Source organism: Schistocerca nitens, chromosome 1 (genome assembly GCF_023898315.1).
Source record: "Schistocerca nitens isolate TAMUIC-IGC-003100 chromosome 1, iqSchNite1.1, whole genome shotgun sequence".
Classification (NCBI taxonomy): Eukaryota; Metazoa; Arthropoda; class Insecta; order Orthoptera; family Acrididae; genus Schistocerca; species Schistocerca nitens.
This window is the reverse complement of record NC_064614.1, coordinates 392,263,063-392,283,482: the sequence shown is the minus strand read 5'-3', so window position 1 is coordinate 392,283,482 and position 20,420 is coordinate 392,263,063. Positions and strand designations below refer to the sequence as shown.

At 40.7% G+C, this 20,420-nt stretch overlaps 1 protein-coding gene across 1 annotated transcript in view; it reads left to right on the top strand.

The window, feature by feature from the left end:
* The window catches only part of LOC126249090 (sodium-dependent serotonin transporter), a 591,489-nt gene that overhangs the window by 238,285 nt on the left and 332,784 nt on the right, over positions 1 to 20,420 (top strand). Inside the window, exon 3 of the mRNA XM_049950777.1 lies at positions 6,940 to 7,150. Within this exon, the coding sequence (XP_049806734.1) occupies positions 6,940 to 7,150 (211 nt within the window). The remainder of the gene's footprint in view (positions 1 to 6,939; positions 7,151 to 20,420) is intronic.

The window sequence follows — 20,420 nt, the reverse complement described above, 5'->3', positions numbered from 1 at the left end:
TACGTATCATAAGAGGCAGTAGACTGCGACCGAAGCCGCGTACCGTGGAGACGTAGAACAGGTAGTGGCTCTAAACTTTACAGTACTTGCGTACTGTCTGTTGCCTCTACACCTACCTATATTTGGAGAAATGTTGCAACCACAAAAGAAAAAAATTAAATGATCCTGATTTACGAAGAATGTAGAAGAAATGTTGATGCTGCTGGTGCCTTGTATGCAGAGAGTTTTCTAGAGAAAGCTTGCTCTCGTTCGTCTTATACAGGGCTGTGAACACCTTTATGTCCGATGGCAGCGTACAGACGGCAAAAGGAAACGAAGCAAACTTATTACAGGAGAAGCTAATGTAAAAGCTGTTCTAACGGCCCACAACCCACGGATAAACGGCCGGCAATCATGCCGCGATTCCGGTGTGTCCGTAGGCAGGATTGTCACAATACTGCATCGTCATAAGTATCATTCATACCACATGATAAGTATCATCCACGTGTCACTGCATCAGGAACTTCATGACGCCGATTTCCATAACCGGGTAATGTTTTGTGAATGGACACGTCAACAAATACACACGACCCCTACATTCTTTGCCGAGGTACTGTTTTCAGACGAGTCTACATTTTCAAACCATGGAAGCGTTAACCGGCATAACATGCATTACTGGACTGTACACAATCGCAACCGATTACGGCAAGTTGACCATCAACGTCCTTGGTCGGTTAACATATAGTGTGGCATCATGGGGAACAAACTCAGTGTTCCATATTTTATCGACGGCACGGTGAATAGACACAAATATTGAACGTTTTTGGAGCAGGAACTACCGGTACAGCTGCAGAATGTTGCCCTTGACGTTCGACGACGTATTTGGTTTCAGTAGACGGTTACCGAGCGCATTACACAGCTGAAGCACGGAAGGTATTTGCGACCGTGTTTGCGCTGATCGGTGGATCGGCATAGGAGGCTCCATTAATTGGCCGGCTAGGTTGCCAATTTTGAAGTCATCAGATTTCTTTCTGTGGCGATATTAAAAAGATAAGGTGTACCAGCAAGTGCCAACAGGCCGTGAACACATGGTCGAAGTCTGTGCTGACATTCCCGCAAATATGCTTCTGTCCTGTGTACTGTCATTTGAAAAGCGGATCACTAAATGTACTGCAGTTGACGACACTACATTTGAATACTTACTCTAATTGGAAAATTAGAGAAGCGTTCGCCTCGAGCCACAGTCACAGTGGCACGTCGCGTAGTCCCCTGTTCATTACGTGCAGGAATACAACGTTGCGAGTGGTGTTTCCAATTAGAAGTTAAGAAATACTGGCCTGTTCTACCGTCGTAACGTGGAGGTGGGGTCCCATGTGCCATTGGATATTCAAGGGCCATTGAGTAGCATGTCGTAAATTACTTTTGTGTATCAATTTCTATTCCTCCGTTTACACCCCCACTTGTGGCAAAACGAAGAAAATGCTTCAGACAAAATGTATGCAGATTTTGTCGTAAAACAGTAATGTGCAGTAAAAAAACGAGAGTTCCCATTGAAGATTTCAAAGTTGCCTCCCGCCACCCACACACGGGGTGGTGGGTCGAGTGTGGTTTCCCTCCGAGACAAACAAATTATAATTGTAACACTTATTGATCCGATGCGTGGTTTTTGAGACATATATCAATGTCTTCGGTCAAAATTATTAAACAATCTGTCAAGAACTTTCGGAGATTAACGATTTTGAACAAAACAACATTTATATTTTTATAACTTTTCTCCTCTTCTAGCATATATAGCAGATGGCGTTCCAACAGGTATATAGAAACACTTTATTATTCGAATGCAACTTTGCGTCAAAATTTCAAAGCCTTGCATGAAGAACTATCAGATATCTGAGATTTTGAAGAAACGAACATCTACGTCTGTACTTATATAGAAAATATAGATGTTGCTAGTTGCAAATCTCCGGAAGTTGTTGACCGATTGCTTTCAAATTTTGGCACAATTTTCCAATGGTATACGTGCGTGTTTTACTCACTTATTTTGAAATATATGTAATACAAAAATTTATGTGAATTTAATAACAGGGAAACGCTGTTACAAAACATTCACAATCAGTTACATTTACATATATTAAATATAATATGTTAAAGAATTAGGTACCTATAAACACGCCCACGTTAGAGTTCAACGCTGTGTGAAAATTAAAAAGCGCTTGGGAAGAAGTTTCGGATATTAACGATTTTTAACAAAACAAAATTTACATTTTTATAAAGTTTCCCCTTTATACCATATATCAGATTGTAACACGAATATATACTATGTAAATGTGTATCTATGATTATGAAGTGTTTGTTCTTTGCTGGTTAAGGTCATTGATTTGTGACAAGAAATTAAAAGTTTACATTGTACATGTGGAAAAAGTAAATGACATTTAAAAATAATGAAATTTTATAATATATGTATGCGCATAAAGAAAAATTTGTATATTGGAAACTGTTTCACGCTTAGGGAACTTGTATTGTGAAATGTAAAAGCTGTAGGGAACCCCCCTCCGCAACGGAAGTGCACGGTACACGTCGAGGGTGCAAGGGAGGCATTTGGAAGCCATTTTGTATGGAAATTTGCCTCGGATGTGGATTTGGCTGTTGCATCATACTCTTGGCAATAAAGAATGGCTCTAATACGATAAAAATCTGTCGCCAAGAAGAAATAGCAAAGAGCATTCAACATCAAGATCGGTGAGTACCGTTAGCCGCCACGTCGCTTGCCACCACTATTTTGCCACTGGTCCACCAACTTCCGACTCAGAGATATTTATTATAGCACGGACCGGATAATTTGTGTGTTTTAAATAGTAATCCAAGTGTTATAAACCTGTGTTTGAACCCTAACGTTATCCTAATCATGAACCGATGCAAGATCCCCTCCAAAGTATGCAGAATACCGAGTATCCTGTTTATATCAAAATAGTGATTCGTTTCTGTTTATTAAATGTGCAAAAGTTCAGTGCCAGAGTGTATAAATGTTATTGTCTAAAATGCCTGCTTCACAGGTGATGAAAAAGGCACTTAAATTAGACTTACTTGAAACGTAATTTAGCCTTGAATGCAATCATGAATAATTCTGTTGAGGTTGATCGAGTTCAGTGTTGAGTAATTGTTTTGAAGAATGAAAACATAAATTATTCCAGGTGGGACTAAGAATTATTTTTGGTGGAATTGAACTTTGCTTCTGGAATAATAATAGGGTTGCCTATTGAGACAGCATCAGCATATGGGTCCCCACTATATTCTCCTCATATTAGAAAGACAAATGGAATATTGTCGCTACTAGAGCAATCTGATGCATTTCCATAAATGAGGATATAAATTGTGTAATTGTAGTATTATTTAATTTTATTTCCGGTATTTTCATGCCAGTTAAGTCAGAAAGCATTTCATGCCCAACCTTAGTTCAGTGTTTCCTGCAGTAACATCTCAGTACTTGTAACTGTTACTATTATGAGTGGAATACAATCTTGCTTTCTATGATTACTGGTCTGTGCATTAATGGTAACTACTGTAACCCACAACTCAGATCATCATGTGTTCATGTGTATCCAGTATGCCATTCAACGGGAATCTTAATGAAAGTCACTACGACAACTGATATTAAGTTTCTTTAAACTTAATGTTTCAAATTAATATGCCTAATTAGGCTGGCGACCGTTTATTGTTTCATTCATATGAACGTTTCTATTTTCATTGTCCCCCCAAAGTAAAGCCTGTTTAGTTTTCTTTTAATTACACTACATTCGAGATTACTGTCCGTTACTTTATCCGTTAGACACACGCACGGTCAAAACTCGAAACCCCCCAGAGGGTAACAGTAGTTTGTGTCACAGCAAACGAGAGCTACTGTTATGAGATGACGTTCCAGTAGGTATATTCGTGAGTATTCGAATGCAATTTTGGGTCAAAATTTCAGAATTATCCGTGAAGAACTTTCGGAGATTTGAGATTTTGAAGAAACGAATATCTATGTACGTGTACAGAAAATATAAATGCTCCTAATCGCAAATCTTCGAAAGCTTTTGACCGAATGCTTTAAAATTTTGACACAACGTTGTATTGGAATATGCGTCTGTTTTTATAAACCGCTTTTTTAAATAAAAGTAATATATATTTTTTATAAATTAAATAATAGGGAAATGTTGTTACAACAAATCTCAAAGAGTTATATATATGTATATTGTACATCCTGTATTAAATAAATACGAACCGGAAAACGCGCCTGCATTACAAAGCACTGTTGTGTCAAAATTTCAAAGATTGCCCTACTTAATGCAAATGTATTCGAAACGTAAAAATTTCGGTTATGACCCCATATAAATGGTCTCAGATTTCACACATGGTCTACCTCATCGATAAATTCAATACTACTTCAGAAGTTTACTGTCCAGTCCTTGAAGGATGTGCTCCACGAGTCTTCCTCGCGTTTGAATGCAATACTGCACGCGTCTCTGTATTGAGATAAGAATTCTTTCACCGTCAGATCATTTAATGAAGCTTGATAAGACAGCACAATTTCGATTCTGTTCTTCAGTCGCATCAACGGGAATGTTGTATACATCAAGATTCAAAACAGAAAAATCCAGAGGTTTGAGATCAGGTAGTGTTGGAGGCCAAGGAAGACGCTTTGCTCGACCAGTACATCTTCGATCATATCGGAGTGTTAGGTGTCTTACATCAGCAACCACATGTGCTGGTGCCTCATCATGTGTGTACCACATTCCTCAACCGTAGCCCATGGACGAAATTTGAGCCCAATTACTTACAGGGTTCATCTAAACGTTTACATTTCAGATACATTTATACTAAGACAATGTTTCATACTGTAGTCATTTGCGGCCATATTTTATAACGCTAATGGTTCGTTTTCAGACATATCGTTGATGGAACTTTTTGCTTCTAGCATCGTATACTTTCACCTGTGTCACTTTTCGCTATGAATTTTGATACACTCGCTATTACTTTTGATAGACCCGGTATATTCAAGAGTCTGCCTTTATAGCTCGTGTCTGGCTGCTATCTGGAAGACCCAGGCTCGATTCCCGGTTATTCATAGGACTTTTGCTTGGTGGGACGACTGGTCGTGGTGCACTCAACCTCTTGAGATCGACTGAGAGATTACCTGAATGAAAAGTACCGATTCCAAGGTGAAGAAAGCCGGCAACGGCCGCGAGAGTGGTGCATTGATCCCATGCCCCTCCAAACCGTATCCAATGACGCCGTTGGCGCAGAACGACAGAACAGTCAGTTCGTCCCGACTGGCCCGCCATGGCCAAGGAGCTCTCCTTTTTGCCGGTTATCCGCGAGCTATCCACCGGATGCTCCTTGGCCATCGTCAAGCTGTAACCAACTCGACTACCTCTTGACAATGGACGGAGAGCACTCGACCGAAACCTCGTGAATGTATAACCAACTGACGCGGCATGAAAGTTGTGAATATTTTATTTGATCGGCAACGAAAATTACTTGCCCCGCCAGGTTTTGAAACGCCTACATCTTAGTCAAGAGTCTCTGCAGTGTCATGCGTTAGTATTCTTCAGTAGAGAGGCGAGTAAGTTACTAGTCGCTGTTTAAATAGGTGTTGGGGAACGTCAAAACCTGGACTTTGGACCCTGATTTCAGAATAATATGGATAAATGTAGGCGTTTGTACACCGACAGAAAAAAATCGCAACACCAAGAAGGAGTTGTGCGACAGACACAGAAGTTTGTAGGCATGTCTCAACATATGAAAGATGATGTCTGTTCACATTTCGAGCCAGTTGCTTAAGAGCCCAGAGGATCCAGATCAGCTTTGCTTCAAATACACTCTGTAACGGTCGTGAGCGTTGGTTACACTTTGAAACTGGACGTGGTGAGCTGATGTTGGTCAAGAACGCCTTTAAGGTGGCAAAGACGCGATTATCTACGCTTCACTGAGTTTGTACGAGGTAGTGTAATAGGGCTACGACTAGCGCGATGGTTCTTGTGCGATACTGCAGAAAGACTTGTCGTGAATGCAGCCATTGCACGTGATTGCTAGCAGTGGCGGTGGCGAGAATGTGCGATAGCAAGAAAACCGGGCTGCACATGCCCACGTGCCACTACCGAGAGAGAAGACCATAGTGTTGGGCATATGGCTGTGGCACCATACTACATCTACAGCAGCAATTTGAGCAGCAGTTGGCACCACAGTAACACATTGGATTGTTACAAATCGTTTACTTCATGGACAGCTCCGGGGCAGACGCCCTGTAGCATGCATTCCACTGACACCAAACCGCCACCATTTCCGACTTAGCGGTATCAAGCGAAATCTCACTGGGGGCAGTGCGATGGTCTGTTGTGTTTTCTGATGAAAGCTGGTTTTGTATCGGTGCCAGAGACAGTTGTCTGTTGGTTAGAAGGAAACCAGTTGAGAGTCTGGAACCAATCTGTCTGTGTGGCTGGACTGCCCAATCACCAGATCTGTCTCCAATCGAGCCCATATGGGACATCGTCGGTCTATGTATTCGCCGACCTAGTGCAAGAGACATTGAACTCCATTCCACAAACTGAGATCCGGCACCTGTACAAGGAATTGCATGGACGTCTGCATGCTTGCCTTCAACATTCTGGCGATTACACCGGTTACTAATGTACTTGCATTTCACATTTCCAACGGCTTATCTTGCACTTACACTAACTTGTGATCTTGCAATTTATCACTTAAATATGTTGCATGGACAAATGTATTCCTGAAATTTCATTACCCTGCATTAATTATTTTTTGGTGTAACTAATTTTTTTCGTCAGTATATTATTAGAGAAAGCCTTTGGGCTTGTTTTAGAAGAAGGGGCAGGGACGAGACACACAATATACGTTACACTTGTTCCGCGCAGGGAAACAGCCCGGAGCGGACTGTAACGGAGCGCGGTCGCGGTGTTGCAGGTGTGGGCTACGCCATCTGCCTGATCGACGTGTACATGGGCATGTACTACAACACCATCATCGGCTGGGCGGTCTACTACCTGTTCGCGTCGTTCCGCTCGGAGCTGCCGTGGACGAGCTGCGACAACCCGTGGAACACGGCCGACTGCACGCCCGTCTTCTCCCTCGCGCGCACCAACCGCTCCGTCAGCCCCGCCCGCGAGTTCTTTGAGTGAGTACCACCACCACCACCACTACCACCACCACCACCACCATGACCACCATCACCACTCCTCTTCTATCAGCCATGCTTCTCTTCTCTATAGTACACTGCAAGCCACGAAGTGCATTTTATGCCTCGAACACAAGAAGAGCAAGTGTTATTTTAACGAGACAATCGGCTAGAATACATTCGCCTTGAAAATTTAATCGCAAGATTCTCACACGTCATCAGTAATACTGATACGCCCGCTAAACCCGCTGGGCAGAACAGGTGACTTGGATTGTGGAAAGGGCCAAATAAGGTTGGGATCAGTTTCATCTTAAAATTGTAATTTATTGTAATTTAATAACACGTTGACAACCAAGCGGCACATAGCTGAACTTTTACAACTACGAGTTTCAGACTCCAAATATTTCACGGCTGAACGCCTGCAAACAAGAAATCTTAAAAATCAACAAGGTAAATTTCAAGTGACTGAAACCACGCAGTTACAATTACAAATAAATAAAAAAATTATATATATATATATATATATATATATATATATATATATATATATATATATATATATATATAATCACAGCTAGGCTGAAAGCCTCAAGGCAAGGGTGGATAGACAAACATAAACATGATGCAATACAAACGGCTGAAGACCCACAGTAAAATTTTCAAGTTTATAAAATAAATTACCGTAACTTTTCAAAGGAAGAATGCCGCAATGTTTAAGCTTGAAAGGTAATTTTAAGAGAAAGGTTCCAAGGCAGAAGGCCCACAATTAATTTTCCAAAATTTAAAAAAATATAGCCGTAAACGTTAAGTTTTGAGTAGTTGAAACCGGACTAAAAGAAAAGACAACACAACAGCAATAACCTTTCAGCAAATATCCACTTGCCGGAATTCAAACTTACTTTCATAAAACACGGTAAAACCAAGATTTTTTGAATAATTGGCTATGAGAGATTATAAACAGACAATTAAACATCGGTGGAAAGACAATAAAGAGAACAGCATTCTGAAGACTCCAGGCTGTCGGTCTGCCCTGGTTCACTTAGGTGAGACAGGTGGTGAGCCCAACTACACTTGATCAGTCGGAACCCAACTAAGGGACAACCACGGACCGACCGACAAACGACTTGCTTGTCACCAATCGGTAAACGTGAATTCAAACACAAAATGTTACGGGCGTGATTATCGACAGTCAAATATGTATATATATTAAGCTGTCAAAACTACACACCGTGTTGGACAGCGACAACAGGTGAGGAAAGGACACTGCCTGAAATTACGTTAGTGTCCAGGGCAGGCAACCTGAACACTAACGACAACAAGGTAGAAAATTCCGCTGGGGCACTTGAATTGTAGTCAACCAATATAGTTAATTCTGCCGCATGGTGGCTAAATTTCAGCGATACAAACACTCGGTGTTGCTCACAGGAAAACCTCCCCAACAACGAACCACAGAAACGAGCCACACAATGTGAATGGACGTGGCTTGGGCACTTGAAACCACTACTCAACTTTGACGTCCTCGGTTGGTGAATCACGAAGCTTGTAGCGATTGGATAGCTACACACACGTTCCGGCACTGCGCAGGGACCGCCAGCGGACCCAGCCTACTGCACCGCTCGGAGATAACTTCCCTGGTCCACAGCAACCGACCGACTGCCCGCAGACCCCCTAGCCAGAAACTATATGCACAAAACCCAAGATAGTACACGGTGCAAATATCGATACACATCGCTGCTGCCACACGTAGAAGGAAGAAGAACCACGGCGTAACCGCTACAAGGGCGGGAAACCAAACACATATAGACAGCCAAGTTCACGAAAACGCATAGTTGGGAGTGAGCACGGCTCAAATACCTTACAAAGTAACAATCATACTTAAATATCTTGTGGTCTGAGTAATCGGTACATAACGAATAACTCTGTTACGACCTGTCACTTGGTCAATGAAACATAATAATTATATGATTGCGTGGTGTGCGTTCTTTCGGACATGTTCGAAAGAACAGACATTACGCAGAATTCTCAGCTGTTAATGCGTTATACATAAATTGAAGGCGGAGAGGGAATGGAAGGACGGGGAGGATCGTGTAATGGGGCTACGAGAAGCTTGATTAGCATCTTCATAGTGGCGCAGCTGGTCCGAAATTTGAGCAGAAATTACCTTTCAGATGTAGAAACGCTCCTACCAACTATCATTTACGTCGCACAACTTCTTCTTGGTGTTGCGATTTCTTTTTCCGTCAGTATACTTTATAATTCGAAACATTTTGGCTCGTTTTTATCAAAGATAAGTTTCAGTGGACATACTACGATTCTTTTACCTTTGTGGTGCAAATTATACTTGGAAAGACAACTCGAGTTGTCTTAATAAATTACTTTTCCAGACACCTCGCCAGATTACTGTCTTTACAGCAATGCTAAATTGCTAATTTCTAATGAAATAATAAAAATTACAAACTCAGAGCCGAAAGAGAAGCTTCAAGAAATACAACTTAGTGTTAAATGAGATGTATTAAAGGATACGATTCATTACTCCCGATTATTTTTCAAATCAAAGCGGCACCATTGAATGAGAAAGAATAATAATAATAAAAGAGTCCCACAGATAACATTGTCATTAGAGGTGAAATTAGAAAGGATTTAGAAGATCCGTTAAATGAAATTAACTGACAGCATAACTCGGAATTGGATTTAAGAAAAGGAACAGAAGACGAAAATAACAAACAGTATCAGAAACAAGATGACATGTGCCGAAAACCCATAGTGTAGCAAACAGAAAAAGCAGAGTAACTGTGGTATCTAGGACTCGAGTTTACATGAGATATGTAATCAAAAGTATCCAGACACCTGGCTGAAAATGACTTACAAGTTCGTGACGCCCTCCATCGGTAATGCTGCAATTCAATATGGTGTTGGCCCACCCTTAACCTTGATGACAGCTTCCACTCTCGCAGGAATACGTTCAATCAGGTGCTGGAGAGTGTCTTCGGGAATGGCAGCCCGTTCTTCACGGAGTGCTGCACAGAGGAGAGTTGACGATGTCGGTCGGTGAGGCCTGGCACCAAGTCGGCGTTCCAAAACATCCCAAGGTCAGGACTCTGTACAGGCCATCCATTACAGGGATGTTGTTGTCGTGTAACCATTCTGCCACAGGCCGTGCATTATGAACAGATGCTCGATCGTGTTGAAAGATGCAATCGCCATCCCCGAGTTAAACAGTGAGAAGCAAGAAGGTGCCTAAAACATCAGTGTAGGCCTGTGCTGTGATAGTGCCACACAAAAAAACAAGGGGTGCAAGTCCCCTCCATAAAAAACACGACCACACCATAACACCACCGCCTCAGAATTTTACTGTTGGCACTATACACGCTGGCAGATGACGTTCACCGAGCATTCGCCATATCCACACTTTCCCATCGGATCGCCACATCGTGTACCGTGGATTGTAACTCCACACAATGTTTTTCAACTGTTCAATCGTCCAATGTTTACGCTCCTTACACCAAGCGAGGTGTCCTTACACCGGCGTGATGTGTGGATTATGCGCAGCCACTCGACCATGAAATCCAAGATTTCCCACCTCCCGCCCAACTCTCATAGTACTTGCAGTGGATCATGATGAAGCTTGGAATTCCTGTGTGATGGCCTGGATAGATGTCTGCCTATTACACTTTACCACCCTCTTCAACTGTCGGCGGTCTCTGTCAGTCAACACACGGGGTTGGTCTGTACGCTTTTGTGCTGTACGTGCCCCTTAACGTTTCCACTTCAGTACCACATCGGAAACAGTGGACCTAGGTATGTTTGGGAGTGTGGAAATCTCGTGTACAGACGTATGGCACAAGTGACACCCAATCACCTGACCACGTTCTAAGTCGGTGAGTTCCGCGATGCGCCCCATTCTGCTCTCTCACGATGTCTAATGACTACTGAGGTCGCTGTTATGGAGTACCTGGTAGTAGGTGGCAGCACAATGCACCTAATATGAAAAACGTATGATTTTGGGGTTGTCCGGATACTTTTTATCACATAGTGTAACATACCTGGAAAACAAAACACACAAGAACAAAATGAGACTACTAGTGCAGTTAGAGAGAGCATCATGCAAACAAAATCACGTCATCAAGTTTTCTAAAACTTTAGTTTCGGAACCAAGGACGTACGTAATACTAGAATACGTTGTAGAGAAGAAACTAGTTGCGTCAGAAATTTGTTGTCACTGAAGTACGTTAAGTGTACATATAATCTACGAAATAAAATACTATATTTTTATTATTATTTTGAGCTTTTCCTCATTACAGAGGCTTATCTCCAACATAATAATTTACTTGGAAATTACAATACAAACAATAAGCGTTCTTAAACTATATTCTCAAAATATTTCTCCAGGTGTTTCGATCTTGTGTGTCTTCTTCCTCTGCGCCCATTCTCCTCATTGTATGCTGTACATTTTGGAGCCAGGTGGTCATAGGTCGTCCTCTTCTTCTTCTCCCCTCCGGTTCCCACTCCAGTATCAATTTTGGTGTTCTGGTTTTCTCCATTCGTCGTACATGCCCGTACCACTGTAATTTCTTCGTATCCATTACATCATATATTCTTTCTTTTATTTCCATTCTCCTTATTACTTCGGTGTTCCTTATCTTTTCTTTCCTGGAGATTCTTGCCGATCTTCTCCAAAAGTCCATCTCTAGAGCTTGTAATTTTTTAATGTCCTACATGTTAATTGTCCAGGTCTCCGTTCCATACAGAACCACACTCTCTAATATGGATTTGTATATTAATTTTTTAGTTCTGCTCATTACATTCCTGCTCCATAAGACTGAGTTAAGCATCCCAATGACCCTCCGTCCGCTACTAATTCTTTTATTGATTTCTGACTCTGATTTTCCCTTGATTTCTAAAATAGATCCCAAATAACAGAAAGTGTTTATTTTTTTGATTTTCTTTCCTTCAATGTATAGCTCATCTGAATCATTAGTCAAGTATTCTGTTTTTTGGTAATTAATCTTCAAACCCCAAGTTTTGTATGCTGCTGCTAGTTGATTGCACATATAGTTAGCATCCCCATCCTGTGCTACGACTACTTGATCCTCAGCAAATAATAAATGATGTAGGTAAACTCCATCTCTTATTTCTAATCCCATACTATTTCATTTACGAGACCATGTTCTAAGGCTAATATCTATATAGATTTTAAATAATGATGGTGACATGGGACAGCCCTGTAAAGGCCTTTGCTTGTTCTAAATTTCTGTGAAAGCTTATTACCAACTTTCACTTGGAAAATGTTATCTTTATACATCTGTTGTATTATTTTAATCAAGGAAGGGTTTATGTTTGCCATATGTAGTGCTCTCCAAAGTAATTTTCTTGGAACAGTATCATACGCTTTTTCTAGATCTATGAAAATTAATCCTATATTTTTTGATTTTTCCCTATGTTTCTCCAAAATCTGTCGTAATGTGAAAATATGGTCTACACATGATCTCCCAGCCGTGAATCCACATTGTTCTTCTTGGGTTCTAAAATTTTTTTCCAGTTCGTTTTTAATTACTTTCGCAAAAATTCTCATTCATCTGTTTGTAACAAATTTCTCGATAGTTTGAACAAATTTTGCGATCCCCTTTCTTAGATATTGTATTAATGTAACCTAGCTTCATCTCGTTGGGTATTGAATCTCCATGTATCATTTTGTTGAAGAGCTGTGTTATCAGTTTCACAATTTTGTCACCACCATATTTCCGACACTCCAGATTGATATTGCCTGGTCCCGGTGATTTACCATTCTTTCCTGTTCTCGACGCCTGAAGTATTTCACTTTCTAAAATCTGGATCTCATCAACTTCATACTACTAGACATAATACAGGTATGTTAAGAAAGATACGTACCAGGGTTTCAAACTGGACTGCCGAAAATGTCTTACGTGGTGGCAGAAATCACGTTTCTGACTATATGTGAATCATGTGGAGCGTTGTGGTTCCCGCGGAGCCCAGGACGGTTGTCTGCAAGGGGTAGTGGCATTTGAAGAGCTTCTGCGAAGTTCTGAATGCAGGTAGATCCAGGGAAACAGGACTCTTGATTGTGGCGACGTGTACTCTGAATAAGAACAGCTGCTTCGAAATGAAGTACACAACTGTTTTCCTGTCTGCACGTCACCTAGCACAGTAATTCTGCAGTCACGTTCATTCAGGAAGTCACACCACAGCTGGAGATTGACTCGTACTGAACAACGATGAGACAGAATATTACAGTGACGGTTTGTAAGGGAACCAGTCCAGCATTAACCCTAAGAAGGTCGAGTAAACCACTCCAACATAGCAACAATTTCTTACATTCGGCTAATGTGAGGCTGATTGGCCGGAAAAACTTGAAGGGATAAATATACATTCATTATAAATGAAACACACACAACACTAATGTAATATTCTACTACAATAATTATTTGTTATACGAACCAGTTTTCAGCTGTTACGCCATCAGTTACAAAGACAAGTATGTGATGCAGTGAAACTTTTTTGGATCAAAGATTTTAAACTAGTCCATGTACAGAGTATCTCTATTTCCAGAGATGAAAAAGTTAATGCTACAATTAGGAATGAAACAAGAGGGATTATTTCAGTGTAAATGCGATATTATTTAACAAAAACAAAATATGTGACACATTAGCTAATGAACTACAGACAAATTACAACAGTTGTACATAGAAGTAAATAATCGAACAATAAATGCCTTGAAATAATTGTAATGAATAAACAGATATCCATCTACCCTAGCTTAATACTAAATGACAAGACACAGTTCCCCTACTCGCCACTTCTAACCGCAGATAATAGTCATCATCCCATCCAGGTCATGTTGTAAGTTACACTTCTTACTTACACGCCCTCTTTCCTTCATTTCAGTTACCATAATTTCTCCCATTGTGTTAAATTTTTCTTTACTTCGTTTAATCACAGCTGCTTCACTCTTGTGCATAATATCCCAATTATATCTGATCTGTTTGTAATTTAGGACCTATTAAAGACAAGATTATTTTGTTCAGGCACATCTTGGAACATGTCATCGAAAATTTATTATTCAGTTATTTACTTCTATATACAACTGTTGTAATTTGTCTATAGTTAATTAGTTAATGTGTCACATATTTTATTTTTCTTAAATAATCCTACATCGCATTTAATCTGAAATAACTCCTCTTGTTTCATTCCTAATTCTAATGTTAATTTTTTCATCTCTGGAAATGGAAATACTCTGTATAAGCATTAGTATAAAATCTTTAATCCAACACTATTTCACTGCATCACATACTTATCTTTGTCCGTGATGATAGCGCAACTGCCGGTTCTCAAATAAATAAAAAATGTTATGGAATATTACATCAGAGTTGTGTGTGTTTCATTCGTAATTTATAAAATATTCTACCATTAACCGACGGAACAGTCAGTCAATGCCAATACAAATTCCACTTGGTCTGGAAAATTAGACAGAGATACTTGGTAGTCCACGCATTGTAAAAGACCTGTGTGCGCTATCGCAGTAAGAGCTGTTGGTCACTGGTATCTCCGACATCCTCCCCCAATTCACCTCACAGTAAATCGCAGCTTTTATCAGTGCTTGTACGGGCGTTGAATACTGTCAGGACGAAGGTGACTAATTTTTTGTCTGCTTACCTTAAGTGGAGAGAGCATAATGTTTGCAGAGTGATTCAGCAAAGCAGTTCACCTAAAATATTTTCGAAACCGTATAATCTCTTTTATTTGATATTTTAATTACAGAGATAGCGGGGTAAACTTCGCTTTTTCAAATGGAACTGCAGTAATTTCTGCTGCTAGTAGTGAGTTCCAAACGAGACCGTTTCAACGAATTCCACTAATGAAAAATCGAATTACTAGTTTCTCAGTTATTATACTATTTAGAACTTAGGACGTATCTGTTTTCAGCATAAAACCTATTGCTGTCATGTTTTACACATGAAACCGATTATTGTATTTTGCGGAAGATCCTGTTGTTATACGAAACTGTGGTGCTGGGCTGATGAGGCTCTCCAAAGTGTCTCAGCTAAGTGAGTCTACTTGCAAAAGCGGAACAGTAGAGTTAATTATATGTCAGATAAAGAATTTGAACGGTTTCTTTTATCATACTTGCTTGGAATTAGTCAATTTACAGGATATGTATGTATGATTAGTTTTAATATTAATTATATATTATTTTCAGCCTTATTCATGCAGCTACGCTCACAACTTAGTTTTTTCCTCCTATCTACGAAATATAAGGATTTATCCGGAAGAAATGATTTTAGGTTAGATTTAAAACTTACCTTGCTATCTCTTATACATGTAATGTTATTGCGCAGATCACCACAAATTGTTGTTTTTGCATGTTGAACTCCTTCTGAGCCACTGACAGCTTTAATGATGAGTAACAAAGGTCACTTTTGTTCTAATTTATTAGTGGAGGGTACCGTATTTTAGAACTGATACTAATAACTACATGTCGTTTGACCGACCCATCAACAGTCTATGTAGATTTCATATGATTAGATTAGATTAGTACTTGTTCCATAGATCATGAATACGACACTTCGTAATGATGTGCAACGTGTCAGATTAATAAAAGGTGTCTATACAAGATATTACATTAGACAAAATATTACATGACACTCAATATTTTTATTTTCTTTGTGGAAGTTGGGAAATTACCCACTTAATATATCCAAAAATTCATATAATGAGTGGAAGGAGTTGCCATTAAGAAATTCTTTTAATTTCCTTTTAAATGCTATATGGCTATCTGTCAGACTTTTGATGCTATTAGGTAAGTCACCAAAGACTTTTGTAGCAGCATAATTTACCCCCTTCTGAGCCAAAGTTAGATTTAACCTTGAATAGTGAAGATCGTCCTTTCTCCTAGTGTTGTAGACAGTGTTGTGACAGAAAGTACACTGCCTTACAATGTTCGACTGAGTTCCTGGGTGCATTACGTACCATCGCAAGACGGGAGGTGGGATCACGTAGTAAAGCTAGGAACATTGTCGAACATAATCGTTTTGGTGGTCCGGGTATTATGTTGTGAGGAGAGATCACTGAAAACGATACATTTACCGGTCAACGTTATTGTAACACTGTACTACTTGCCGACGTGCGTCTTTTAAGGGTGCATTCAGACCTGACGTCATGTTTGTGGGTGACAATGCGCGATCATGTGGAACAACGCAGGTGGAGGAGCCCTAGGAAGGTGAGGATGTTAGGCGAATAGACTGGCCTGCCGGTGACCCGGACTTGAATCCCATGGAGCACATGCGGGATGCTGTGGGGACATGTATTGCAACAGTTTCACATGCATCACTGACCACCCAGCAGTTGTCGAGGAATGGACGCCCTACTCCTTGCTCCTTGTGCCTTGCGCGGGTGTACGTTGCAGAATATGTCCGTGATAAACACGCACACTATTAAGACCCATGACCCGTCTATTGTTATGTCCAGCGAACCATTACAAATAGCGTTGAGTACAGTGTAATAATTGTCTTTAAATAACATTGTCATTTCTGTTCGTCTCATTGCGTATTTCTTTCAATTACCTCCAATGTTATACTGTAGTAATTCTTTGTATGTATGGTCCAAATTTCATAGAGCTATGTTACGTGACAGTGACAAGTCGTGCGAAAGTTACTTCCGTCCTTAAGTCTCGCACACCAGTGTATATAGAGTATAGGAGTGGTCGTTTTACACTCCTCTGGGGCACTCCAGGCGATACCCTTCTCTCTGAGGAACAGCATGAAAATGTACTGAGTTCTATTACATAAGAAGTCTCCGAGCCACTCGCATATCTGAGGACCTACCCCACACGTTCCGACCGTCGTTAACAGTCTGCAGTGCGGCACTGTGTCAAACGCTTTGCGAAGCTCTAGGGCTATGTAATGTGTCTGCTGCCCTTTGTCCATGGTCGTACGATCTCATTTGAGAAAAGGGCAAGCTGAGTTTCGCACGAGTATTGCTTACTAAATCCGTACTGAGCTTTGGATATAAGTTTTCCCACCTCGAAGTAATTTAGTCTATTCCAACTCAGAATAAGTTCAAGAATTCGGCAGCTATTTGCTTATAGTTTTGCGGGTCCATTCTCTTACCTTTCTTATACACAGTTGGTTGGGACTAAAAGCGGTCACTTAGATAGAGTACTCCCAGTAAAACCGAATAGGAATTCCAGCCGGGCATGGCGATTTTTTTTCCAACTTTTTCAGTTACTTCTCTACGTCACGGATGTCATTGATATAGGAGTCTCAGGGACTGTCAAACAGTGATATCTCTGAAATATCCTCTTGCATGAACAACTTTTTAAATGCGAAATTTAAAACATCAGCTTTGATTTTGCTGTCTTCTATTGCCACACCAGACAGTTCGATGAGTGACTGAATAAAAGCATTCGGTCTGTAATTTTACTTAGGACGGTTTCTTGACAAGATCTTCCTTTAAGGTATGACAGTGGAAGTGATTGTATGCTTCTGTTCCATCTTTTTATAATCCCACGAATTTCTACTAACTTTGCCTGTCGGCTTTTTCGCGATCTCTTTGGAACGGAGAATACAGTTTAAAAGGTCATGCTTCTTGCGATACACACGTGATTCGGCCGGAAAGAATCCGTAAAATGAAGAATCATACTAAGTAATATGTCACGCACTTCAAAGTAACGTTCATAGTATGTATCGATAGAAACAAATGTACACATTTTGGTGTACATGAATGAAAACAAATAACGCACATGATAAATTATACCTCTTCAACATTAGATGAAATTTGCATCATCCGTTCAAGAAAAAGAAAGAAGGCCAATAAAATTAGAAGTCGTTCGTGTGGATGAAAAGAGATAGTAACATTGTGTGGATGGAGTACTTCGAGCACATGCCAAATTCGAAAGTCTTGGAGATGAGCATAATGGACTAAAGGAGGTAGAAATAAACTACGGGGGGGGGGGGGGAGGGGGAAGACCTGCCATGGAAAGAAGTGGAAATGGCACAGAACAAGACTAAAGAAAGAAAGACACCAGGTGTGGATGAAGTAATCGTCGAAATAGTGAAGGTACCAGAGATGAAGGCGTTGGGAAACAGTGGCTGTATCGTATGAATAAGGGTGGTGTGGAGTGAGAACTAAAAAATATGGACAAAATTCAAGAACATGTGAGTGAAGTAATCAACAGAATTCACTACAACTAGGTTATCATGTTTTATGATATCTATGAGAACGTTCTGCACAGGGCTATTTTCAATATTTATATGTCACACTTTGTATGGAAGTAGCACTGAAGATCTACGCTGTTTTTGTAGCACACAGCAAATACGTTACAGTACATGTATCACACAAGGCCTACATTTCTGAAGCACAGTTACATATGACAGTAGTAATTTGCATGATGAAGATAGGTAGAAAAGTGTCCTTGTAATAAACGAACGTCGGCCGAGCGGTTCTAGGCGGTACAGTCTGGAACCGCGAGACTGCTACGGTCGCAGGTTCGAATCCTGCCTCGGGCATGGATATGTGTGATGTCCTTAGGTTAGTTAGGTTTGAGTAGTTCTAAGTTCTAGGGGACTGATGACCTCAGCAGTTAAGTCCCATAGTGCTCAGAGTCATTTGAATAAACGAACAAACTTTCTTTAGCTCGATGCAATTATGTCACTGTTGTGGGAAGTTACGGGGCAGCAGACTCAGTGACCCTAAGCACAACTCTCAGCTGACAACCTCACACATTCACAAACACTAACATACTTAGTAGTATCTTCTTGAGGCAGACTGTAGACTCATTGACAAATCCATCTTGTAGTATCGAATAGTACCTTATGGAACTCAGTTGCAGCTTGTGTCGGTGAAGTATGCCAGTATTTGGCAGAGAACGTTTCAGCATATAATCAGTACACGTATTTCTTCTGCCCTGGCAACTTTCAGTTGTTTTTGGTGAATGGTCAATCAACTACTATTTGTTCCATTTACAATATATAATTATCTATATTAGGATTAATAGGATTCTACATAGTTATACTTGTGGAATGCGCATGTAGTGTAATGGTAACAACAGATTCCTATGTCTACAAGAAAAGTCAAAAGAAAGTAGCGTCATGATTTTACAATAATGAATTACAGAAACAAGTAAATCAAGTGGCACAGTGTACCATAACAGGCATGATAAAAAACAATTGTTATAAGAGTACAGAATGATCTACTGAAAATTCTAAATCTATTCTAATAAGTATGTTTACCTGGACGTCACTGAAATACACAAAAGTTTAGAGATTAAGGCAGAAAGAGACACACGAGGATAGTGTTCATACACAAGAAATAAACATACGAGGATAGTGGTCAGACACACAGGTAAGAACACAAATATACACACATCAAAAAACTTTTCCATCACCTCGGTTCAGAGAGTTCCGGAACCTGTACAGAAAATTGGAACAGAGATCAACATAAACATCATTTCTGCGCTTTTTATTGCTCATGAAAACCACACATTGCATGTTGTACCACCATACAGCGAGACCTTCAAAGGTGGTGGCCCAGATTGCTCTACACGCCGGTACCTCTAATACCCAGTAGCACGTCATCTTGTATTGATGCATGCCTGTATTCGTCGTGTCATACTATCCACAAGTTCGTCAATGCACTGTTGGTCCAGATTGTCCCACTCCCCAACGGCGATTCGGCATGGATCCCTCAGAGTGGTTGGTGGGTCACGTCGTCCATAAACAGCCCTTTTCAGTCTATCCCAGGCATGTTGGATAAGGTTCATGTTTGGACAACATGCTGGCCACTCTAGTCGAGCGATGTCGTTATCCTGAAGGAAGTCATTTTCAAGATGTGCACGAAAGGGGCGCGAATTGTCGTCCATGAAGACGAATGTCTCGCCAATATGTTGCCGATATGGTTGCACTATCGGTCGGAAGATGGCATTCACGTATCGTACAGCCGTTACGGCGCCTTCCATGACCACCAGTGGCGTACGTCGGCCCCACATAATGCCACCTCAAAACAGCTGGGAACCTCCACCTTGTTGCACTCACTGGACGGTATGTCTAAGGCGTTCAGCCTGATCGGGTTGCCTCCAAACACGTCTCCGACGATTGTCTGGTTGAAAGCATATGCGACACTCATCGGTGAAGAGAGCGTGATGCCAATTCTGAGCTATCCATTCGCCATGTTGTTGGGTCCATCTATACTGCGCTGCATGGTGTAGTGGTGGTTGCAAAGATGGACCTCGCCATTGACGTCGGGAGTGAAGTTGCGC